Source organism: Colossoma macropomum, unplaced genomic scaffold (assembly GCF_904425465.1).
Source record: "Colossoma macropomum unplaced genomic scaffold, Colossoma_macropomum, whole genome shotgun sequence".
NCBI lineage: Eukaryota > Metazoa > Chordata > Actinopteri > Characiformes > Serrasalmidae > Colossoma > Colossoma macropomum.
In genome coordinates this window covers 49,494,321-49,521,215 of record NW_023494787.1, presented here as the reverse complement: position 1 = coordinate 49,521,215, position 26,895 = coordinate 49,494,321, and the positions used below count along the sequence as shown (strand labels likewise).

Below are 26,895 nucleotides of genomic sequence, written 5' to 3'. Positions count from 1 at the left end.
ACCTTTTTCAAAAATGTTCCATTTAGAATCATATAAAACACATTCTCCATCAATCGGATGACCGATTTCATCATACAAGAACCACTTAATCATGCAAATGGTTCTCTGAGTCTTCATGGTTCTATATAGAACCACTATCTTTCCTAATAAACCCTTTAAGAACCATCTTTTTTAGGAGTGCAGTACAGCTTTGTGTGTGTGATGTGATAACGGGGAACTTGTAGCTGAAACTGGTTCTGGGTGTTCTACTCTCTCTCTCTGCCTGATCGGCTAGTTTTGCTCAACCTCACAACAAAAACTCTGTGAAAGACTGACGTTGAGTCTGTGCTGCTCTCCGTTTTAGAGATCTGTAAGCTTTAGAGAGCTGCTTGTCCGAATATTAAAGCCTCCATTGTTATTTTACAGTGGAATGAACTGTAATGAAGGACATGAAAACTGATAGTGAGACACTTTTTTCATTGCCTTTCTATGAATCAGAGTGTGACTTACTGTGAACTATAAAAATGAACTAAAGCTCTCACACATATTACAGATTATGATTATTTCTGCTGCTTCTTTTTATAAATAACTGTGAATGTTGAATTTTCAAACTGATATATAAAAACAACAGAAATCATGAATGTAATCTGGCGTCCATATGACATATGAGTGATGTACATGCTCACAAAATGGAGTCAGATTCTTCAGGTTGAGTCAGAATCCAGAACAACACCTGCTGGTCGTCTAAACCACAAGTCTGCACTACCTTAAAGGGACCCTGACTGTTGGACTCGTATGCCTTAAAATACTGTACATGTCCAACACTGTTAAAATATGATATACAAACAAAATGGAAATGTTTTGTTTATTATAAAACAAACAAAAATTGGTAAAATCTCTCTACTAGTAGGTCACTGTTGTCACACTGTGATGATGTCATATGGCTGCAGTGGAATCAGTCCTACAGAAAATAAGACAAAGTTTGTCTTCTGGGTGATGATGTCACATTCTAGCTAAATCTGGTAAGGCTGAATGATATATTTGATTTAAATGAGATCTCTGACTCGCTGTTCCTCACTCAGTGGAGAAGAGAGAGAGTAAACATTTGATACAGCAACAAAAATGGCAACTTACTAGTAAAAGGATTGTGTCTATTTTAATAATAAATAAAGTTTTTACTTGGTTTATACAACATATTTTAATATTATTGGACATGAACACTATGTTGAGACAGACATGTATTAACAGTCTGGGTTCCCTTTAATGAAGAGCTGGATGTAGTTTGAACAGGATGAGAGAAGTTTTGGGGATGGATTTCCAGAAAAGATTTGGGTGACTATTGTCTTCTAGTGTTTGTTAGCAACATTAGCCTCTAAGCTCCAGCACTAAAGTAAACAAACAACATTTGAAGACAAGACACTTCCCAACTAATCGACAATGTTTGGGATGAGTGGAAAATTGTGTAAGTTAGATTTTTTGCCAAATTATTTCTTTAAGTTCTTTCTTAAACACACACACACACACACACACACACACACACACACACACACACACACACACACACTGTTTCCTCATTTCCCAAACTAAATCAGAGAGAGGTGTTTGAGTGTAATGGAGAAACTCAGCAGCAGTGATAGACTAATAATTGGATGAGCTTTATTAGAGCTCAAAGAGGAACAGCAGAGATCTTCAGAGTACAAGAGACACTGATGATCATTTATTTCACACTTCTAGAGAAAAATAGCCAAAACAGACTCAAATGACCAGTTTAAAGGGTCACTCTGATTAACACAGAAGCCACACTGCATGCAGCGCGGTCACTGCTTCTGATTTAAAATAAGCATCATATCATATAACTGTGCTCTCGTGGAAACAGAAGAAAAACAAAACCGTAAATTAAGGAAGCCTTTATCTCAACTGGTCCAAACACAGATTAACAAAAACATTTTTTCTGGTTTCTACATACAAAACATCATGACCTGTGACTAGTTTACAGTCTGTTTTCTTCACTGGACAATGTATCACATGGTCCATCTGTTACCTGAGTGTGACAGAGTAGAAGATTCTTCCTCTCTGAATATCAGACATTCATTTTTTAGTGTTGTTTGTTTACTATTTTATTTCTCATTAAGTTTTCTGTACACAAACACACACGTCCATCTGGTCCACACACTCATACTGTATTTACACACACTGTGTCTCCCTCTGCTGCTGGAGCTCCTCACACACGTTCAGAATCACTTCATCTCTTCATGATTTCGTCTTTTTGATGATCAATAATACACATCATCAACATCACTGACTGAAAAACAGAAAGAACCAAGAAATAACTTTAAAATAAAAACCTTTATTAACAAAACAGAATTAGTCGGTATAATAACCAAGTTACTCCTTTAAAAGATGTAGCACCAGTTTCCTACATGTAGCTCAATCACAGAGATTTTAAACTGTGAATCACTATCAGCGTTTCAGTTTAGTCTAAGATCAAATTTAATCCCTGTCTGATAAAGCAGCCCACAGTGTGTGTGTGTGTTTGTGTGTGTGTGTGTGTGTGTGTGTGTGTACACACATTTATCTGAAATCATTGTTACTCACCTTAGATCTTGTAGTCTGTAATGTTCATCATGCTGAAGATTAAACAGCACCTCACGTCCTTTCTTTGTCTGGTTATTAAAACACAGATCCAGCTCTCTCAGGTATGAGGGGTTTGATTTCAGAGCTGAAGCCAGAGCAGCACAGCCTTCATCTGTGATATTACAATCCATCAACCTGCAGAGAGAACAATGTCTGAGTCTGATGTGGATATAAACAGCATAAAAAGCTAAAAGTACATGTTTCTGCTGATAAAGACTTAAGTCACTGAGCAGTAGCTGATAGTAGGTTGATCACACACTCTACACTTCTTACATTTCTTTACTTATTTTTGAGATCAGGCTAAAAACAGTAATGCTATATTTTCATGATCGCTGCACATTATGATCTTTATTTAGTAAAGTGTCAATAATTCTAATGACTTATTAAATTTAATGAATTTTATATTCTGGTTATTTATGTTATCATGGTAATTATTTTTGTGTTTGAATATTTAACCAATTAAAGATACCTTTTATGTTTCATAATTCATTAAAAATGTTTTCTTTGTCTCGACATAAACACATATTGCAGCGCTACTCAGGCATCACTGTGTTGAGAATCTGCCACCGCACTGCTGTTTAAAATACAATATGTACTCTGATTGGCTAATGAGGAAAAACATGTCATTTCTGTCCTCATTTAGTATCCTATCAGATAACTCAAATCTGAATACAGTAAACAAACACAACAAACAGCATGATAAGAGAATAAAAAAAGTTTCTGAAGAATAACTGCCAAATATGAGCTTCACACCAAGTAAGTTTCTCCTTTAGTTTTTTTTTAACAAAATTATTGCTCCTTTTCACCCATCTATGACTGTTATGCACCTTTTCCTTTCATTTGTTCCTTCCCCATCACTCCATTCTTCCATGAACTGTTATTACTGTTCTATAAACTGATAAGACTCCTACCCTGTTTAAGTTTATTTAATGAATAATAGTGTTTCATTTTTATTAAATAAATATAATAATAATGAAAGCTACCAAAAATTAACTCAAACAATTCATTTTAAACTGTTATTTATTTCTCTCTCTCTCTCTCTCTCCCTCTCTGTCTATCTTTGCTTGTCTTTTTTCCATCTCTGTCCTCACTGATTACTATAAAAGGACACATTAAACATATGTTTTAAAAGGCTGTCTGTACTAAAGCCTAACTAATGGAAAAGGCAGCTACTCATACAGTTAATGAGACAAAATACAGCCTAATCTACCTGCTGATTTCTTAATAATGTTACCATCAATGCTGGTTATCAGTGAACTTTCTCATGCTGGCTGTAGTTTGTTATATGAAGGTAACATAATACAACTTTAATTTCTCATCTAATCACTAACATGGCCAACTACAGAGCCTGTAGACTAAACTGATCAGCTACTGAAGCTGGATTAAAGCTGATTTAGCTAGCAATGCTGTGAGTGTTCCAAATAAAAAATAAATAATGGGGCTTGCATTTTACAATGTAAATTATGGCCTTTAGAAACTTCAGAGGACCTCAGTGTCCCAATGCTAGTCCCAAAAATGACGGACAGTAACAATGTACTGAAGCAAATGCGCATAGCAGTGGTTGCTAAGCAGAGACTGGAGGGTTTAGAAAATAACACGAAGCTTGGAAGATTAATACAGTGACACTGCCTACAGAAAACCAATCAAAATTCATCATCCCAGAAATGTGGCATAATAAATATTCTGTCCTGTTGTGTTGGGTAAGTCTGTGATGCTGTAGCTGCGCCGCTGAGTAGACTGTATTATCATAATGGAGCTGTTTCTACGTTCAAACTCATGAACTGAGGAAAGTGAAAAACCCTTCTGAAACTCCTGAACACCTGACCTTAGTGGTCACAGCATGCTTTACACTACGACCCCCTCAGCTTGCCATCTCTCCCTACCTGTTTTATGTTTAGTAGTGTTGTGTTTATTACTGTGGTGTGGTAACGCTTATACTGCTCCATTATTTCTTGTTCATAATTGGCAAACGCTACTCAACATTCGTACCTCTATGGTGGATTTCTGGGACTGAAATCTGGAGGTACAGAGTAGCTTTTGTTCCTGGTTTTCATCTCCCCGGTCCAGAGAGGTTTGCCATTATCCCTGCTTTATCCACAGAGGGAAGCGGCATAGAAAAAGGGGAAAATGTGTAGGCGTCGTAGTGAGACTAAGGCACTGTTCGGATGGCAAAGTGGGCTTTTGACTGCATACACCGTTTGTGCCGAATGGCCACAACTCCAGAACAGTATCTCTGTGTAACCTCGAACTGGTTTACAGCTGGCTGGTACCTGTGTTTCCTGAACAAAACGCTATATATCTTCAACCTCAGCTGAGACTCCAAGCCAGAAACAGAGGAGCTAATACCCTTAATCACAGAGCCCTGGAACACACACCATTACATCAGTCTCAGTCCGTGTCCGTCCATATGGCTCTGGTAAATGAATGCTCTGTCCACAATAAGACGTTTATTTTAAACGAATTCTTTACTTCTCATGGTTTGGACCTGCCGTTTTTAACTGAGACATGGGAATACGGAATACGGGTAGAGTTGGAGGAATTGCATCTGAGAGGTCAAATGCTGAATGTTGGGACGTTCAAAAGTTTTGAAGCACTGGTTTTTAAAGCCTTCTACACCACACAAAGATCTTATCATTAAATTTGCTGAATTCCTTGTCTCGATTGTACCAATGTCTGACAAAGTTTTGCTTCTTGGTGATTTTAATATTCATGTCTGCTGTCCTGATAAATATCAGATTAATCATTATACACAGCTACTGGATTCTTTCAGTTTTATTCAGCACATTCATTTTTGACATTGACAAATTAGATATTGAAGAAGCTAGTTTCTCCTGTTTTTGGTTATCCTCATCAGATTAATAGTGTCTGCAATAGCCTTGGTCATTTGTCCCCATGTGTGAAGACATCTGTGAGAGATTTTGGTGCTATCTTCAGATTTGATAAACAAATCAACTCTGTGGTAAGGAGTAGCTTTTTCCATCTCAGAAACCATGTAAAGCTTAAGCGTTTTCTCTGTTTTTTCTGAGTTGGAGAAAGTTATTCATGCATTCATCTCCTCTAGAATTGACTACCATAATTCTTTGTATATTGGGATTAACAAGTCTCTATTGCAGTGCTTACAGTTAGTCTAAAATGCAGCAGCTAGGTTACTGACTAGTAAGAAAAGAGACCATATTACTCCAGTCCTTGCTTCACTTCTTTGGCTACCTGCTCTGTTTATGATACAGTTCAAAGTGCTTTTATTTGTTTTTAAAAGTGGGTCAGGCCCCTCATATGTTGGTGGTATGCTCAGTCCCTCTACCACACAGCAAGCTTTGAGATGATCCTCGCATCTTTGCTGGCTGTACCTATATGGGCTCGTTTGAATCTTAAAGGTGATCGTGCATTTACAGTCTATGCTCTGAGACGTTGGTACATTCTACCTCCCACTATTCGCCAAAGCACCTTGGATCGCTGTTTTTAAATCAAGTTTGAAAACATATTTATTCAAACTTGCATTTGAAGAATGAGGGGCTGTGGTAATTATACATCTTAAAGTCTAAAGTTTTTTTTAATAAGGAACAAACAAGAGAAGGAATTGCTTTTTCCTGCAGTAGTTATCATCAGATATAATACATTTACAGAATGAACAGACAAATTAACTTATTATTATTATTATTATTATTATTATTATTATTAATAATAAATAAGGGAATAGACAACAATAACAATACTACAAGCAGTGTCTGTTACTATAATATATCATTTAATACAATAGAATATATAATATTATCAATGAATGACCTGCGAAACACAATCTTAAATTATAAAATAAATTACAAAATTATAAATTTATAAAATTATTATTATTATTATTATTATTATTATTATTAATACTATTATTATTATTAGTAGTAGTAGTAGTAGAAGTAAAAGTAGCTGTTGTTTTTATAATAGTACTAGTAGGAGTACCAGTATAATAAAAATAATAATAATAATAATAATAATAATAATAATCATTATGATATGTCCTGGTACTCTTTACTTATTTCACTCAAATTAGCGGCCTTGAACAAAAAAATATTCTGGTTACTAAATTAGTTAATTTGTCTGTTTATTTTGTAAATGTGCACAAACAATTCCTTCTCATATTCATTCATTAATAACAATGGATAACACATTATCATAACAGATAATTACTATATTTGTCATAATAAGTTTATGCATAGCTATTAGATTACCAAGGGGCCATACTGTAAAGTGATTATACCAAATCGGTGCTGTCCAAAAAAAAAACATTTTTGTCGATTTTAAATTTTCTACATCATTTCAACACACCAGCTGACCTTTACATTGTACATTTCATGTTGAATGGACCAATGGAAATACTCTAAAATCACCTGGAATGAAACCTCTTTAAATTGACATTGAAACATAAGAGTGTTTTTGGCTTCTTGTGTAAAGTTATTATTTTGGAGATTTGTTTTTCTTTGCACAGTGAAGAAATATGTCTTACTTGGAAAATATGCATTAATGAGGACCACATCATGTTCGACTCTTAGAGAGATGATCTTACCTCAGTGTCCCCAGTTTACAGAGAAGATTCTTCAGTACAGCAGAGAGCAGCTTCACTCCTGAATCTCCTAGTTTATTAAAAGGAAGATCCAGCTCTCTCATGTGTGAGGGGTTTGATTTCAGAGCTGAAGTTAGAGCCACACAGGCTTCATCTGTGATATTACAATCTCTCAGCCTGCAGAGAGAACAATGACTCACTCTTCACTCTCTCAGTCCAGAACACAGAGTTCAGCAGGAACTTCATCAACAAGGTGTGGCTACAGTCATAAAACACACACACACACACACACACACACACACACACACACACATATATATATATATATATATATATATATATATATATATATATGTATATATATATGTCAGTGCCACTTACTATATAGGTGCACTCTGTAGTTCTACAATTACACAATTAGACATCTGTTTCTCTGCAAACCCCCTTTTATCCTGTTCGTCAGTGGTCAGGACCCCCATGGACCCTCACAGAGCAGGTACTATTTGGGTGGTGGATCATTCTCAGCACTGCAGTAACACTGACATGGTGGTGGTGTGTTAGTGTGTGTTGCGCTGGTCTGAGTGGATCAGACACAGCAGTGCTGCTGGAGCTTTTAAACACCTCAGTATCACTGCTGGACTGAGAATAGTCCACCAACCAAAAATATCCAGCCAACAGCGTCCTGTGGGCAGCGTCCTGTGACCACTGATGAAGGACTAGAGGATGACCAACACAAACTGTGCAGCAGCAGATGAGCTATCGTCTCTGACTTTACATCTACAAGGTGGACTGACAAGGTAGGAGTGTCTAATTGAATGGACTGTGAATGGACACAGTGTTTAAAAACTCCAGCAGCACTGCTATGTCTGATCCACTTGCACCAGCACAACACACACTAACACACCACCACCACATCAGTGTTACTGCAGTGCTGAGAATGATCCACCACCCAAATAGTACCTGCTCTGTGAGGGTCCATGGGGGTCCTGACCACTGAAGAACAGGGTAAAAGGGGCTAACAGAGTATGTAGAAAAACAGATGGACTACAGTCTGTAATTGTAGAACTACAAAGTGCACCTAAATAGTAAGTGGAGCTGATAAAATGGACAATGAGCGTAGAAACAAGGAGGTGGTCATAATGTTATGCCTGATCGGAGTATATGCTAAATAGTACAACTTGTTACCATAATATTACCATATTATTACCCACTCATTACTGCCACTTTATTTATAAGCCACTTTTCAAACATGCAGCAGTTCAAAGTGCTTTATGATAAAATGGCGCATTTAACAAAGGAAAACTGATTTTTTTTAATTAAATTTAAATAAAATGAAGTGAAATAAAGGAGGTAAAATGATAAATATGCTAATTTGCATTAATTTAATTTAAAATTAAAAGACAAAATGGTGCCCAGATTAAAAGTGGCGAGTATAAAAAAAAACAAACCCAACAAACAGCATGATGAGAGAATGAAAAGTCTCTAAAGAACTGAAAAACAAACATCCTCAGGATTTTGATTCTGAACCTACAGACTCGAATAGAGATCAGAGAATATTTATGACTATAGAACCGGGTCATATAGGACCAGGTCATGTGTGACTCTCAAAGAGATGATCTTACCGCAGTATCTTCAGTTTACAGAGAGGATTCTCCAGTACAGCGGAGAGCAGCTTCACTCCTGAATCTCCTAGTTTATTATCAGACAGATTCAGCTCTCTCAGGTGTGAGGGGTTTGATTTCAGAGCTGATGTCAGAGCAGCACAGCCTCCATCTGTGATATTACAACTATCCAACCTGCAAAGAGAACAACGGCATTCTTCACTCTCTTGGTTCAGAACACACAGATCAGTTCAGCAGGAACTTCATCAACAAGGTGTGACTTCAGTCATAACACACAGCTTTATTAGTAGAACTTTATTTCACAGATACGTAATGTTGTTAATATGAGTTGTACAAACCTAAAAATTACATGCTAATTAGTTAGTAATATAAAAGACTGATAGTGTTTTGTAAAGACAAATGTGGTGTGGTCTGAACTAATTTCTGAGCATTTTGTCAGATATGTGCTTTATAGTAGAGTAACAGTATTTCATTGATTGGTAACACAAAAGGAACATGTGAACAGCCCTGATTCTGTGTAATCTCAGTATATTTATCTCATCTGTAGGTGGAGCCACATGTAAAAGTAATAGAACAACAATGAAAGATTATATTGCAGTGATTTAGTTATGACTTCAGTGTAATTACAGGCATTGTTTTGAAGAACTGATATTACAGCTCCAGTTTTATTTAGTTTCACTCTAATTACAGTGTGACAAAATGTCTGTACATCACACTGCACCTAACCATTTAAACACATAATAGATTAGAAATAAAGTAGAAAAAAGTGAATTAGTATTTTACAGCACTAAAACCACATCACTTCAGCACAACTGCTTCTTTGTTCTTGGCATACTAATCCTACAATTATACATTTTCCTACCAAATATTTTTACCATTTTATTAAACACTTCATTTTCTTACTTTTTATTAAGCAACTAGTACAAAATTAAAATGCAATTTTATTACAACTTATTACCATAATATTACCATACTATTACCCACTTATTGCTGTTGCTTTATTTATAGAGCATTTTTCATACATGCAGCAGCTGAAAGTGTTTTACAATTAAATACTTAAATTAAAAAAGAAAAAAACAAGATAGAAAATAGTAAAATGAAATTACAAATTAAGTGAAATAAAGAGATGATAAAATAAAAAGAAAAATAGGAAGTTGCATTAGAAATATAAAGAAAAAATAGATAAAACTCTTTCCAGATTAAAAGTGATGAGTTCCACAGTTTAAAGTCATAATAACAGACTCTCTACTTTTTCTGTAATTTACAGAACATTTACTGAAAGTTTTGTTCCAAAAATCAGTAACACAATACAGTTACTTAATAACCTGTAACTATGCAAGAACAAATCATGAAAAAATACAGTAATTATCTGTAATGAATAAAGTGTTGTGAATGAAAGTAAGTGAATGCTTCTTTACTAACATTTATGGGCTGTTTCAGGACATTTAATGTAAAGTATGTGTGTAAAAGTTTTATTTTATGATTAATACAACCTAATCTAGGCTTTCTGATCCATTATTTTATAGCGATGGATGAAGCTGTTTGAATGCATGGATATCCAAACTCATCTTAGTGAGCTTACTTTGGGTATCTGAAGAAGGCATGTGTAGTGCGGAATAAAATAAATAAATAAGATGTTCATTATCTTGTAAGATTTAAGCAGTGAAGCAGAAATGCACATAACGTATGCTGGAAATATTTTACAGTACAGTTGTGTGGATACATATGTGGATAAAAATACATTATCAGGTAGATTCACGTCACCAATTTTACATTGTAGCATTAGATACAGAAGAGCAGTTAAGCTAATGCTAACATCAATAAAACAAATAAGAATAAAACAAGAGATGAAACTAAAATTGCATGATGACCTTGTTGAATTTTATTGTTCAATCAATACTCATGTTTCATTTGTAATAGCTTAATGTTAAGATTCAAAGTATTTTGCAGTAATAAAAAAATCTATCAATCTTACAACTTTCAGAGTTCATTTCACAGTTATATTCAGGACATTTTGAACTAATTTATAAATCACTAAAATCATGATTTGAATTTGCAATATGGGGCAAACATAAATATGATAGAGTTGATCATTTTTATTGTTCTACAGTGTTGAAGTAAAAATATAGTAAAATCTTTCTATATGTGAGTATGAGTATGTGAGTCCAGACTTTGAACTGGTTCTCTCTAACAACATATCCAAATAAACAAATCTTTAAAAAAATGATTAAAACTGAACTCCCAGTGATAACAAATTAATATAATTATGTTACAGTTTCAATTTGACAAAGAAAAACTCTGAAAATTCAAATATGAATACAGAAAACAAATACAACAAACAGCATGATGACAATGAAAAGTCTTTGAAGAACTGAAACAAACATCCTCAGGATTTTATTTCTGAACCTACAAACTCGAATAGAGATCAGAGAATATTCACAAATAGAGAACTTGTCTTACTGAGGACCATGACATGTGAGACTTTCAAGAGAGATAATCTTACCTCAGTGTCTCCAGTTTACAGAGAGGATTCTCCAGTACAGCAGAGAGCAGCTTCACTCCTGAATCTCCTAGATTATTATCAGACAGATCCAGCACTCTCAGGTGTGAGGGGTTTGATTTCAGAACTGAAGTCAGAGCAGCACAGCCTCCATCTGTGACATTGCATTTAAGCAAGCTGCAGAGAGAACAATGGCACACTCTTCACTCTCTCAGTTCAGAACACACAGATCAGTTCAGCAGGAACTTCATCATCAAGGTGTGACTACAGTCATAAAACACATGTTCATTAGTAGAAATATATTTTACTGATTAGTTATAACAGTAATATTATATTAACCATTAATATAAACCTAAAAACGACTTGCTAAATTTTAATTGTTAATAAATAAGATAACGAACAATCAAAATATAATAAAGGCAAATATGGTGTGGCATGAAGTCTTTTCTGAGCAATTTGTCAGATGTATGCTTTATAGTAGAGTAACAGTATTTTTTGACAGGTGACACACATTTGCGCGTGGTTTAAAATCTATGTGCTTTCCTGGGGTTGGTGCCTGAGGCCTGTGTTGATGAGCCTGACAGTCATGTAAAATGTGACAAGCTACATGCACAGACCTCCATATAAATGGTGAAACCTCTTCTCTCTGGTCAGCCTGAATGAATGGGTTCAGGAGCTGGTCTGAAACTGGAGCTGGAGCTGGTACCAGAACTGGAACTGGAATTGGAGTTTACATAGGCATGAGGAGAACTTTTGTGCCCAGGCCTTTTCTGCAGGAGTTTGTCAAGTCGAATAGACAAGTCAATGATTTGGTCCATTGTTAAATTTTCATCTTTGCAAGCTAACTCAGTTAATACTTCAGGACTGATTCCATTGCAGAAAGATACCAAAAATGTGGGCTTATTCCACCCACATCCTGCACCTGAAACTTCAAAGCATAGGCTGCCACCGAGCAATTACTCTGTTTAAGCTTGCACAAAAGCTCTCCACTCTAGTAACCATCATGAGGACGGTCAAAAACTGTCTTAAAGTCTTTCAAAAATTGTTCATAAGACATGTCTTCAATGCGAGACCAACCAGCAGTTGCCCACTCTAAGGCTTTGTCTGAAAGGCAAAAGATAACAAATACTATTTTGGCCTCATCAGTACTAGATGGGGAATTACTGAAAAATACAGAGCATTGCAGAAGAAAACCTTGACACTTGTCTGGAGATCTGTCAAATTTATCAGGTTTGCTGACCAGAAAAACTGGATTAACACTGACTGGTGCAGTCTCATTACTATGAGAGACTGGGACAGGGACAGGGGCAGGTACACAAACAAAGTTAATAAGAAATGTCATTGATAACAGTTAGGGGTTGAGCGAGCTGGGCCTGCTGTTCAACTTGTTGTTGGGTGAGATCTCCAACAGACTGAGTAATGCCTGCCAATAATAATTTACCCCCAGACTACACAAAACATTAATCAAATCAAATCAAATTTATTTGTATAGCGCTTTTTACAACTGATGTTGTCACAAAGCAGCTTCACAGAAATCCGTTTAGAACAAAGTAATTTAATACAGCTATATGAAGAGGGGAGATGAATGTGTGTTCACAACATTAATCTACTCAAAGGATTTGTATCACCTTGTCAACCAGTTAAACTACATTTACTGATTTGTTTATTAGTTGAGATTGTATATCATAGAACAAACACTGCATTTCTTTACCGTTTCTGCCTTGAAACTGCTGTCATGTGCACAAAATGTTAAATATATACCCAAAGCATTCACTTTCAGTTTTACTCACACATTACTGCCGTGGTGCTGCATGACATGCATAGTCAGTCTGAAAGGCTACTCTGATTAATATAGGAGCGTACTGTGAGCGGCACGGCTTATCGCTGCATCTGTGAAATGGGCTTGGGAGAAAACGGCAAGACTTAAATTCCCATAATAAAATAATACTGGCTGTTTACTGTTTAGTGGTGCCTTTTGTCTGTTAATAGTTTATCAGTTTGATTCTATAGTCAGAGATTTTCTTCTGTCGACAGATACTAAAGTTAAAGAAGAGAGATGCTGGCTGAGGAGCTGAGGAAGAGGAGCTGTTATGGGGAGAAAACTGCACTGAACAGCTGGAGGCGGACTAACATTGTCCCTGAACGATGAAAAATACTTTAACTTACTGGACGATTTGGCTTGAACCCCATTCATTTGGCATATTTTATTTGGCATGAACCCCTGCATCCTCTGAATATTTAACACATGTACTGTGGAGAGCGTTCTAACAGGCTGGTATGGTATGGGAACTGCACTGCCATTGAGCAGAAAGCTCTGCAGAGGGTGGTGCAGACAGCCCAGGCACCCCTAAAAATAAGAGTAAAAAGTCTTTTTTTTGTTGTTTTTCTTAGAAACTGAAGTTTGTCTCTGTTAAGTCCCCGGGGCCATGCAGTAGCTACACTGACTAGCTACACTGCACACACACACTAAAGCCAGTTAGAGTTTGACTGTCTGTGGTGAGGCGGCTCCAGGTTGCGCAGACAAAGATTTCTTTACTTTAAAACTCAGCACCAACACATTGGACCGGTTTGACCGCCACGGAGCTTCTCGCTGTGCAAACCTCACCTCCATGAACTCACCCTTCTGATGATACTGCTGCTGCTGCCCAGACTAAAACTCAAACTAGTTACAACCATTGTTTCACCTGTTTTTTCCCCGTTTTGTATTCTAATATTTTATACTAATGCTGTTTCCTATCTGTTTCCTACCAAAGGAGGATGGGTTCCCCTTTTAAGTTTTGGTTCCTCTCAAGGTTTCTTCCTCTAGCTCTTAGGAACTTTTTCCTTGCCAGTGTCATCTTTGGCTCAGTCCTGGATTTTTCTGTAAAGCTGCTTTGTGACAACACCTGTTGTAAAAAGCGTTATATAAATAAACTTTGACTTGACTTGACATTACAGTCATTAGCAGTAGTCCTCATTTTTGCTGCACTGAATCACAGATCACTCTATGTTGTTCTTGTTAGCTATCTGACATATTTTTTATATAGCAAGCTAATATTGCAGATTGTCAATCAAAGATCATCCACTGTTTGAATTCGAGTGAGAGAAGCTGGCTGTTGTGCCACTCATAGGCTGATGCGTTCATATTAAGGCCAAGGTGCTACTTGAACTGTCTGTATGTGTATTAGCTAATTAGTGTTGTAGAATGATAGAAGATATTATGAGAAAAAAACAGGGTGGGAGAGCACCCCTAAAACTCTAATCCTTGAATTGCCCTTGAGCCAACCTATACCTGCACATATAGACTGACATCTTCTATCCATATCTTGTAATCTGGAATATCTATATATGTACCTGCATCTCATCTGTGTACCTGCATCTCATCTATTTATCAAGCTCTGACTCACACGTTGCACATATGGAAAAGTGTACAACTGTACATATCATAGCTTTTATTTCATAACTTATATTACTGTACAAACCTATATTGGAATGGTGCAACACTGGTGTATATTAAATGTGTATATTGTGTATTTGTGTATATATTTAGAGTCATATATGTGTGTGTATATATACAAAATATACTTTCACTCACCTTCACACCTGTGTAAACGTTATGTGATTTGATCTGATGTTGAAGTCCTGAAATGAAATGTTTTTAAAATAAATATTGCTAATGCTTATTTTTGCTCTGTTTGTCTTGTATTGCTGTGGTTATCACCGTCATATCAGTGTTGGGTGAGTGTTGGCAGATAAAATTCAGACTAGGAGCTCAAAAGTCAGATTACAATTCATGAAGTAAAATGCACACTAGCCAGATTAGCTGACTGTGAATGATTCTTTTTTCTGAGTGCATTCTGTGCAAAATTATAAGTAGTTTTTATTCTTTGTGTGTTAGAAATGATGCAGGTTCCTTAAGGTGGAGGAGGACAGTGAGCGTAATGGTATTTGTCTGGGGCACAGAGTCAAGTATATAATGACAGATATGACTCCTTAAAGCAGTCTGTTCTTCATACACAGTAAATTCCCACAACAGTGTCAATGCAGGAAAAGCTGCTGCAATCTCGGAATGGTCCTTATACACTGAGGTGATCCACCTTTACAGTCGGAGTGTCAGATCACAAGTGATTGTGAGTAAACAGATACAACATGTACAGCTCAGTGAAACTTATGGCGTAAGATGGTTCTATAGAGGGTCCCGAATGCGATGCCTGCTAAGGTTACATTTCAGCTAAAATGCTGCCCAGAGAGAGAGACGCGCCTTTGATGGCAGTGACTAGTTCGGCTGCTGCCTCCAGAAAAGAACACATTATAAATGCTAACACGTTTCTCTCATCATAAACAACAGCAAATCCAATCTAAAACCGTTAGTAGCTAATGTTTAACATGTTATTATATATAGAATAATACTGATGAATGAAATACTGTACCCCACTCTCCCTTAAATACCGGTAACATTCTGAAATCTACAGCATACCAGTGATTTTTTTCTATTTCATTAATTCATAAAAATATATACATGATATCAGCATTATATAATCACCACTGGTTACTCTGCTCTCTAAATATTGATTGTTTTTTTCTAGGATTTGTAAATCTTAACTTTCTAAATTTTTTATTGTTTGTAATTTTATGAGTTAATTTATTTTACGTTAATTTCGTTATGTTTCTTATTTTCTTGTACTTCACTTCAAGGCCTATTATTTTTTGTTTTTGTTTTTGTTTTGTGGTATATTGTTTCTTGTTCTACAGTTTATCACTGAGTTTTGCAGTTAGATAAGACTATTTCTCTGTCATGCTTCCAGGTTCTCCTCCCTTGCCTAGCACTCTCCAGGATTCCATTTCCCATGATTCCAATCCCGATGATGTAACTCTTTCCTCCAATCACACGCATCTGCCTCGTTCTCAGTCGCCCGAATTCTAATGCGATTCACCTGTGTTTGTTTGTCTCAGACTTTAAATAGTCTTTGGTTTGTTCTCCTCATTGCGAGGTACTGCCCTTCACTGGACTAGTGAGCGTTATTCTACTGTTTTCTTGGCTTGTGTTCTTAACCCCTGAGATTTGCCCTCAGACTGTCTTTCCAACTGACACCTCTCTCATTAAACAAACTTTTGTTTTTAAGATCCGCGAGCATCTTCTTGTGCTTGTGCAGCGTTACGTTCTCAATCTGTTATATATGTGTTGCTTATTGAAAACTAGGATTCCCTGCAGTGTAAACCTGATCTTAAATAAGAATATAATGTTGATGATGACTACATTTGAGCTCCTCTGCACCAGATTAGCACCTGTACTGCACATGAACTAATATAGAAACATCTGCAACATCCAATCGCACCAATGCTGTGATTAATTTTACACTTTTAATGATCAACAAATATGTCCCTAATATTTAAATAATTATGTAATATGTTTTAATAAATAGTTTCTTAATGATACCAGAGGATAAATCTTACTGAGGACCAGGATGTGTGAAAGAAAGATAATCTTACTTCAGTTTCTCCAGGTTACAGAGAGGATTCTCCAGTCCAGCAGAGAGCAGCTTCACTCCTGAATCTCCAAGATTATTATGAGACAGATCCAGCTCTCTCAGACTGGAGGATTCTGAGCTGAGCACTGAGGCCAGAGCTGCACAGCTTTTCTTTGTCAGTTTGCACACTGAAACGTATATATATATACACGTGTGTTTGTGTGTGTGTGTGCGCTGCAGCATATCAAATACAGGCAGGTAAAAATGAATGAATTATATAAAATGTTTGGATATATGAAGGCAGTCTTTGTATTTACATTTGTATTTGAATGAATGAAAGTGAGTAATGAAGCAGTGCTTTATTCTCAATATGGTTCTTTTACTGAGTCAGTTTTATTCAGCATTACTCACTGAGCTGTTCTGCATTCTGCATCTACAGGCAGCAGCTTCAGAAGAACATCATCTGATCTGTTATATTTCCGTAAAACACATTTATCCTGATTCTCTCCTGATGTCAGCAGTACAAAGACCACAGCTGACCACTGTAAAGAAGATAGGTTTCTTTGGTTTAGTCTGTCAGACTGCAGGTACTGCTGAACTTCCTCAACTAGAGAATGGTCATCCAGTTCACTCAGACAGTGGAACAGATTGATGGATTTCTCTGCAGAGGGATTCTCACTGATCATTTTCCTGATATATTTAACTGTTTCCTCTTTGCTGTGGGAGCTACTTCTTGTCTGTGTCACTAACTCTTGTATGAGAGTCTGATTGGACTCCAGTGAGAGACCCAAAAGAAAGCGAAGGAAAAGATCCAGATATCCATTCTTACTCTGCAAGGCCTGATCCACAGCACTCTTTTGTACAACTGAGGTTGTAATTTCTTTTCTCCTGAGGCTCCTTAGTTTAGAGGACTGACTCTGTTTAAGCACATTTCTCTTCTGGTTCATGAAGGTCAGGTGCACATATAGAGCTGCAAGATGTTCCTGAATGCTCAGATGAACAAAGCAGTACACTTTACTCTGGTGCAGCCCAGATTCCTCTCTGAAGATCTGTGTACACACACCTGAGTACACTGATGCTTCTTTAACATCGATGCCACACTCTCTCAGATCTTCCTCATAGAAGATCAGTTTTCCTTTCATCGGCTGCTGAAAAGCCAGTCGTCCCAGCTTGAGAAGTATTTCTTCATCTGTCTTCTGGTTCTTTGTGTACTTTTCTCTTATAATCTTTGTCTGAATGATGAGGAAGTGTGTGTACATTTGAGTCAGAGTTTTGGGGGTCTCTCCACTCTCTGCTTCACCCAACATTCTCTCTAGAACAGTGGCTGAAATCCAGCAGAACACAGGAATGTGGCACATGATGTAGAGCCTTCTTGATGTCTTCAGGTGTGTGATGATTCTATTGGTCAGGCTCTGATCACTGATTCTCTTCCTGAAGTACTCCTCCTTCTGTGGGTCACTGAACCCTCGTACTTCTGTCACGCGATCCACACACTCAGAGGGGATCTGATCAGCTGCTACAGGTCGGGAGGTGATCCAGATGAGAGCAGAGGGAAGCAGATTTCCCTTGATCAGATTGGTTAGCAGCACCTTCACTGAGGATGACTGAGTGACATCATCCAATCTCACAGTGCTCTGAAAATCTAGAGTTAAACGACACTCATCCAAACCATCAAATATGAACAGAACTTTGTGAGATCTGGATATTTCCATTTCTTTAATCTCCTTAAACCGTGTATGAAGAAGATCCACCAAACTGAGTTTTTGGTCCTTCATCAAATTCAGTTCTCTGAAAGGAAGTGGAAATATGAAGTGGACATCCTGATTTGCTTTCCCTTCAGTCCAGTCCAGAATGAACTTCTGCACAGAGACTGTTTTTCCAATAATCTTTCTAAGATGAATATTTAGCTGCCGTTTTTGTTTCCCCTAAATTCACAAACCAAATTCCCCTTTATTTATAACCATAACATGTCCTCTGTCGTGTACTCTCCATACATTCTCTTTACTTTACATGTTCTCAATATTCTTAATCAATGTAAAAATTCATTATTCAGGTAACAGGACATGTTGTGTTTACAACATACTGCATGTCTCTGTATGCTGGTTGTGATCTTACTCTTTATCTGTGATGATCTCCTCTTCTGTTCTGTCTGTCACCCCCTGCAGGATACTGTAGACACATAAGTGCTGTATAGTCAATAATTATATGTTCCCATTTGTTCTGTCATTAAATGGTGCTATTTGAGGATTGTTGCTTCAGAGATATAGAGTTACACTATAATAGTTGTATTACACTGTAACATATAAAAGTACAATTGTTAAAAAAAACATCATTAAGGAAAATAAGGCTGTAAACTCTATTTTCTGGGCAATATTCACTTTGAAATGGATGAAATGATTAATACACATTACTGTTCTGACTGTTTCTACTGGAAAGGATGAATCAGATTTTCTGACCACAATGGCTCAACTGTGGGGAGCTGTTACCTGTGTTCAGATGAGGGGTCTCCATTTTTGAACACTGGTGAAGGATCCATAGATGCATCACTCCTCGCAGACACACAGCTGGTTACTGAAGAGCCTGATCTCTTTATCTGGATCTGACTGTACAGGAAGTTATTTATATAGTCTTTATTATTGGCTTTTCATGCTTAACTAGTCCATCCTAATATTATTAATGACTTTCATTTTAATTACATCACTAGTTTTAAATTTGTCTCATTTTTTGTCTTATTGTTTTCCTATTAATTATTTTCTTTCATTTTCATGTTTCTTAAAGGTTTTTGTTAATCACAACATTTTAAATCACTTTTCATTGGCACCTGTGTCCAGATGAGGGGGATGGGGGGAGGATCCATAGACACATCGCTCTTCATGGACACATAGCTGGTTAGTAGAGAGTCTGATCTCTTTATCCGAATTAGACCGTACAAGAAATTATTTGCACAGTATTTATCATTGACTTTTCATTTTCAGGCCATACTTTAATTTCAATTACATCACTATTTTTAAAATTGTTTTATTTTTAGTGTACTTGATGATTAATTTTTTCTATTAAATATCTTCCTTCATTTTCAGGTTTCTGAAAGGTTCTTGTTAATTACATGTTTTAATCATGTTTAATTTAACTTTGATCTACATTTTAAATGTTTTAAACTAGCTACTTAAATAATCAAAACATAAATAAAAATAAAATAAAATCTCTCTGCTGTTAAGATCTGCAACCTAACTCAGTCTTTCTCTCAGCAACATTTCAACTCTGATTAGCCGTTACCTGTGTCCAGACGAGGGGCATCCATCTTTTATCACGGGTGGAGTATCTGTAGATTCATCACTCTTCACAGCTGGGTGCTGGAAAGTCTGATCTCTTTATGTGGATTAGACTGTAAATGATGAAAGAATACATACAGTGTTTACATTTTCTTTGAAGGAATAACCCAGTAAACAATGCTAATTAATCTAGTTGCCACCAATAACTAATAATCATGTCACTTGTAATCTGCTGACCACTAGTTTCCACTCATTGTTTACAGGGTTGGCATGTATGGCTGAGCTAGATCTTTAACATGGATACAGTTAAGAAAATGTCTCCACAAAATACTTTAGAGAAACAAGAAGTATAGAGAACAGTTGATGATTATAATAATAAATACATTTATATTTAATAAAGAGACAGTTTCATACAAGGCCACTTACATGTCAGGGAAGATATATATTTTTAAATCAGTATAATAACGTAGCTCACCTCTGGCTTAAGAATGGTGATCCATTAAACGAAATTAAATACACTATATGGATAGAAGTATTGGGACACTCTTAATCATTGAATTCAGGTGTTTCATTCAGTCCAATTGCCACCGATGTATAAAATCAAGCACCCAGCCATACAGTCTGAAAGAATGGGTCGTTCTAAAGAGCTCACCGAATTCGAGCATGGTGCTCTAATAGGATGCCATTGTTGCAACAAAGCAGTTCGTGATATTTCTTCCCTCCTAGATATTCCACAATCAACTGTATGTGGTATTATTGAAAAGTGGAAGTGTTTAGGAACCACAGCAACTCAACCATGAAGTGTCAGACCACGTAAAGTTACAGAGCGGGTCGCTGAGGTCTGGGTTTGGCAAATGTGAACGTTACCTGTCTGAACGCATTGTGCATTATGCATTTCAATCATGATTTTGTTTTATATTTGCTGTATATAAAACTATTTATGTACATTATATCATATAACTATTTATATTAAAAGGCCAACATCACAGCATTGAGATTGAGCACTGAGTTTTTAGCAAGTCAAACGTGGACAAGCGTACTGGACCTGCTGGAGTTCACATTAAACCTGCTTGAATACATCTATGCAGATAAGCTACAGATAAACTACAAACCCCATATAGTTATCAGTTCACACTGAGAGAGCTTGTGCAGCTACGAGGCAAAAGTAGCTTCTTACTTATCAACTTCTTATGAGAATTTCCTGTTCCACCTTAAATGGTGCTGCAGTTACATTCTGGCGCCTGTAGATGGCGACATAACACTGAGACTCGCTCTGTATAGAATTTGTATGTGTATAAATGCTAAATTTAAGGATTAAACAGAAACACAGAGACTGTCCGAGTTGTGTTTTTAGGGAATCTGTTTCAGAAAGTCTGAACCATTTTAGAACTTAACATTGTGTAACAGATTATCACACAATCTGATTTATACATTTTATACACAGAGACCACAGAATGTGAGGTGTTAGTGTTTCTGCTTCCGTGCTGTGACTTTATCTCCTGAATTTTCACAATATCTCAAAATCTGTCAGCATATTTGACTCTGTGAACAGAACGATTTGAGACTGTAAGGTGTGTAAATTGTGTTGCATTATTTTCAGATTGTCAACAAGTCTCACACACCTCACACTCACATCTAACACAGCATAACAGAAAGAAAACATACTGTAGGATTTTGATAGTCTGTGATATTGTCCTTCAGATGTGACTGTGAGACATATGTGAGACATTTTGAAGATTACAGTCATAGCAACTGAGCAGAAAACACCAATAACTCACATTCTACAGTCTCTATAAAGCTTCTAATACCAGATTGTGTGATAGTTATTTTACGTGTGGGTCCTGAGTGTCCTTTCTTTGTGAGTTTTTTACAAGTCAAACACAAAACGCGAACAAGCGTACTGGACCTGCTGGAGTTCACATTAAACCTGCTTGAATACATCTATGCAGATAAGCTTGATGTATACCGTATTTATACACTCTGTAATTGGACCATATTGCATATCTGAATGTTAGTAGAGTAGTGTTATCTGGTGACCTCAGCCTATTCCAAAGAGCGGTAACATGCTAATATGCTAATTTAATAATATTCAGAGATTGAATTTAAGTTTCGATGTATAAAACTTAGTGTAAAGCTCCAACATACCAAGATAAAAACATTAACATATCCAAGTGTCTGTTAGAACATTTAAATGTAAATGTCTTCCACTGCAAGTGGAACATGTTTGAAAATTGATGAGGTTGAGCTCAGTCAGAAACCATGCAGTGGCAATTGGAATTTGCTGAATATAAGCAGGAGAGTCGTACAGATAGGGGCAAATATAAATGGCTATTTTTGTGTAGAAGACATTATTTCATGACCTATGTACTGCACATGGGGAGTAGCGTGAAAAATATAGAAAAAAATGAAAGAAATAGAGGTTGATATGTGTTCTTTCAGTCTGCTTCCATCAAAGTGGATGAACAACCCTACCTAGAGGCCAGAGATGTCATATCCTGACATATTCAACTACCTTATTAAATCACCAGGTAATGTATTTCTGACATCTGTCACGTTTTCTGTCATTAAGACACTTTTTCTGTCATTTATTTTGCTGTTTTGGTGGTTTGTCCAATGTGACGTTATTGTAAACAACACTAACAGTATGCTTAACAGGAGGTTAGCAAGCTAACCAGCACCCTGCAACTATAAGGTACGGTAAACGAAGACAGTAATAATTCCATACTCAGCCTTGTCATATTCAGTGGGCCTATTCACACACACACACACACACAGCTATTTCTATGAAGCTATTTTGACTGACATTATACAATGCTGTGAAAAAGTATTTACCCCTCACTCTATATCTTCTATTTTTGCTAATTTGTCACGTTTAAGTGTTTCAGAAAGCTCAACTACATTTAATATCTGATAAAGACAACAAGAGTAAACACAACTGCAGCTTTTACATGATCATTCCATGTATTATAAATAAAGATTTATTCAAAACCTATATCACACAGGTGAGTAATTAACTGCACCTAAACTTAATACCTGGTTTTGACACCCTTGGCAGTAACAACTGCAATCAAACATTTGCGATAACTTGTGATGACTCTTTTACATCCCTGTGGAGGAATTCTGGCCCATTGTTCTTGGCAGAGTTGTTTTCATTCAGCTACACTTGAGGGCTTTCGAGCACGAATTGCCTGTTTAAGGTCTTGCCACAGCATCTCAATGGGATTTAAGGCAGGACTTTGACTCGGCCACTCCAAAACCTTCATTTTGTTTCTTTTGAGCCATTCAGAGGTGGACCTGCTTATGTGCTTCAGATCAGTGTTCTGCTGCATAACCCAACTGTGCTTGAGCTTTAGGTCACAAACTGATTCTCCGTCAGGATTTCCTGATAGAGAGCAGAATCCATGGCTCCATCAGTTATGACAAGTCCACCAGGTCCTGCAGAAGCAAAGCCAGCCACTCCTGGAAAGGTTCACCACTGTTCCAAGTTTTCTCCTTATGTGGATAATGGCTCTCACTGAGGTTCACTGGAGTCTCAGAGCCTTAGCAGTGGCTTTGTAACCCTTTCCAGATTGGAAAGGTTTCACTGGCTTTGCTTCACATTTGTATTTGAATCTCTTTAGAACGTGGCATCGTGTGCTGCTTTTTGAGACCTTCTAGCCTGCTACACATTGCCAGACAGGTTCTATTTAAGTGATGTTTAGATTCAACAGGTTTGGCAGTAGTCATGCCTCAGTGTGGCAGTGAAATTGAACCCTGTAGTCAATGGAATTTGATTAATTTGTTGATTTAGTAGCTAAGCAGCAATCATGAGGAGGTGATGATGATCATGATTATGGTGAATAATGAGGAGACAGAGCTGAACGTGTGTCTGTTTATTAGGAGGAATAACGTTAGCGCGCTCAGCTAAAGCATTTGGGAAATGAACAGTAGGGGGCGCTCTACTCTCACAGTATTTACAACTTCAAGTTTATCACACTTTAGTTTTGTTTGACCTTTTTTACATCAGTAACTGTTAATGGTAGCTAGCTGTTTGGCTAACTAACTTAATTACTTTGATTTTGTGATTACGTTTCATGTAACAGACATACAGACAGACTGATAGACATACATACAAACAGACAGACAGACTAATAGATAGATAGATAGATAGATAGATAGACAGTGTGGCGTGGCCAGGGGAGGGTCTGATGCACACTGAGTGGGAAACCCAACAAGAGCTCAGTGACACACACACAAACACCAACACGAGTTAATCAGTGAGCTTTATTTACTCATTTCTAAGTGAAGATACATCAAAACAACTTGAATTTACATTGCCTCAGCTGTGTTGAATCAAAGAGAGGAGCAGCTTGCACGTATGTGGGGTGTGTTCACGGTGGCTTCGACCCTCCACCACCACCCTCTCTTAGTGACCAGCCACCAGGTTGAAAGATGATGCATGATCTGGTGCCTGGACCGACACCAAGGAGGCAGGGTAAGAGAGGTGGAGTCCCCATGTTAAGTGTTGCAGGGGCTACTCTAAAGGCGCCCTCTGGAGCACCTGGCAGCAGCGCAGAAACTGATTGTGATGAGATTTCCTGGTGGAAACAGGGAAGTTCCCTGGTGCCCCCCAGGACACCAGGTGGCACTGTGGATGGCTGCTGCTCCAGGACACCCTCCAGAATGCCGGGCAGTACTGTCAAACTTGAGGAATCCTGGTGCCATTCAGGATACCATGTGGCTGTCAAAGGCAGCTGCTCCAGGATGCCCTCCGGGTGACCTGACCGCGCTTTCAATGCAGGCAGAGTTTCCCGTCCTCCAGGACACCAGGAGACAGGCAGCTGCTCCAGGACGCGCTCCGGGACACTGGTGATGTGGGAAGAGGCTCTGAGTTGCTCTCTGGAGTACCAGGCAGCGCTGTCTGGCGTGTCCCCAGCAACAGCTCTGGCGTGCCCTCCAGAGCACCCAGCAGCCCTGTCTACCCAGGCAGTGGCTCTATTGTTCTCTCTGGAGCACACAATAGCACTGTTGATCCAGGTGGTGGCTCAGGTGTGCTCTCTGGAGCACCCTACAGCACCCAGGCCTTGGCAGGTAGTATCGATAAGGGCCAGGGGAACCTTCGTCCTCTGCCTTGGGCATGTGCACACCAGGCCCACCTCTCCCACACTGCAAACCTGGCCAGGGGCTGGGACAGAAAAGACTAGGCCCAGGAACAGGTGCAGGGAACAGATGAGGCGTGCTGGGGTGGGACACTGGCAGCATGGACCCAGCCGGCAGAACAAGAGGAAAAGAGGTCAAAACCAAGACAGGGCTCAGGAAGGTCAGTCTCCATGGGCACTAGCAAGCATGGTGTGGCCTGTGGTTATACCAACATAAATAATTGGTTTCTTTAATTAAACAACCCAACTTGGAAAATAATCACAGTCCTTGATAACTGTAAATGCAATGATAATCAAAGTAGCAATTTAAGTGAAGTTACCCTTTATTAATCTCACCTCTGCATGTAACCCATCTGTGCAGTGAAACACCACATACACACTAGTGAACAGTGAGCACACATGCCCAGAGTGGTGGGCAGCCCTATCCACAGCACTTGGGGGTTAGGTGCCTTACTCAAAGTAAGGCTATTGGCTCAGGGGATTGAACCGGCAACCTTCCGACCACAAGGCTGGCGCCCTAACCTCCAGCCCACGACTGCCTTTCATTTCAATTTCAACAGGCAGCCACTGAACTGCAGTCATCATGGAGTGCACTAACGTTATCTCTCTTTCCACCTTACTGTTCTGTTATCTCATCTGACCTCTCAATAGCTGTGATCACTGTGTGAAACACGGTTCACTCTCACACACACTCAGAGAGATAATTAGCACATAATCACAGCAATCATCAATCTCAGAGTAATTTTATACCACTGAGTGTCAGAGGATCAAAGGATTAAGACCAAGAACACCAATGAACTATTATCAATTAATATTATTTTAAACCAATAAGCTGGAAAGCTGTTCAAAATGGCACTTTCAAGAACATGCAATAAGGATCTTTTCACAGTGTGCAAGTATGCAGGACACAACCTTAAAGTAAATCCCACATTTTATTTTGCAGAGTTCGACCACCTCTGCTGGTTTCCCTAACTACAAATTGTGGTGAGTTTTTTCTCTACTAAGATGCATCTTCCACAGTGCTCACTGGGCCATCCAGACACATGCACAGCTTTATATGACTTAATGTCCAACATCTGAATACATGTCTGCACAGTATATTTCCTTTTTTATTTTATTTTACTACCTAAGGATAAAGCAGGTGGTGCAGTAGGAAGCGCTGTCTCCTCACAGCAAGAAGGGTGGGGTTTGCCTGGGTTTGCTTCCTTGCCTGGGTGACCAGTGTCCTTTCTGTGTGGACCTTGCATGTTCTTCTTGTGTCTTCATGCATTTCCTCCCACAATCCAAAGACATGCAGCCAGGTAAATCAGACATGCTAAATTGTCCCCCTATGTGTGTGTGTGTCTGCCTTGTGATGGACTGGTGACCTGTCCAGGTGTTTCCTGCCTTCTGCCTGATGACCACTGGGATAGCCTCCAGATAAGTGACATAGATAATGTATGTGTACCTAAGGATAACTGTCATGATGTTATGGCTTTAAGGCTACAGTTTGCTGCCCTACGCATTGACTGTTTAGTACACAATGTGTTTCCTGGTATTATTTGCATCTTCATTGCACGCACAAGTGTAAGAATGAATAGCCCAGTGATGTGCATTAAGCCCTGTCAGTCTGAAGGCCTCACTCTCCTCTCAGTGTCACTGCAGACTGTAATTGTGTTGTGGAACAATAACGCACTAATCTTCCTTTCTTCTGGCACAAGTCGGACAGGTTTTTGCACAGATAAGGCGGCGACTGATGATCGTAGAATGCCCTG

General features: G+C 38.0%; 1 protein-coding gene across 1 annotated transcript in view; it reads right to left on the bottom strand.

Annotated features, from left to right (window-relative positions):
- The window catches only part of LOC118804978 (NACHT, LRR and PYD domains-containing protein 12-like), a 115,565-nt gene extending 96,295 nt beyond the window's left edge, over positions 1-19,270 (bottom strand). Inside the window, 2 exon segments of the mRNA XM_036565570.1 lie at positions 18,850-18,903; positions 19,221-19,270. Coding sequence (XP_036421463.1) covers positions 18,850-18,903; positions 19,221-19,270 — 104 coding nt within the window.
- Positions 19,271-26,895: the final 7,625 nt, after the last annotated feature.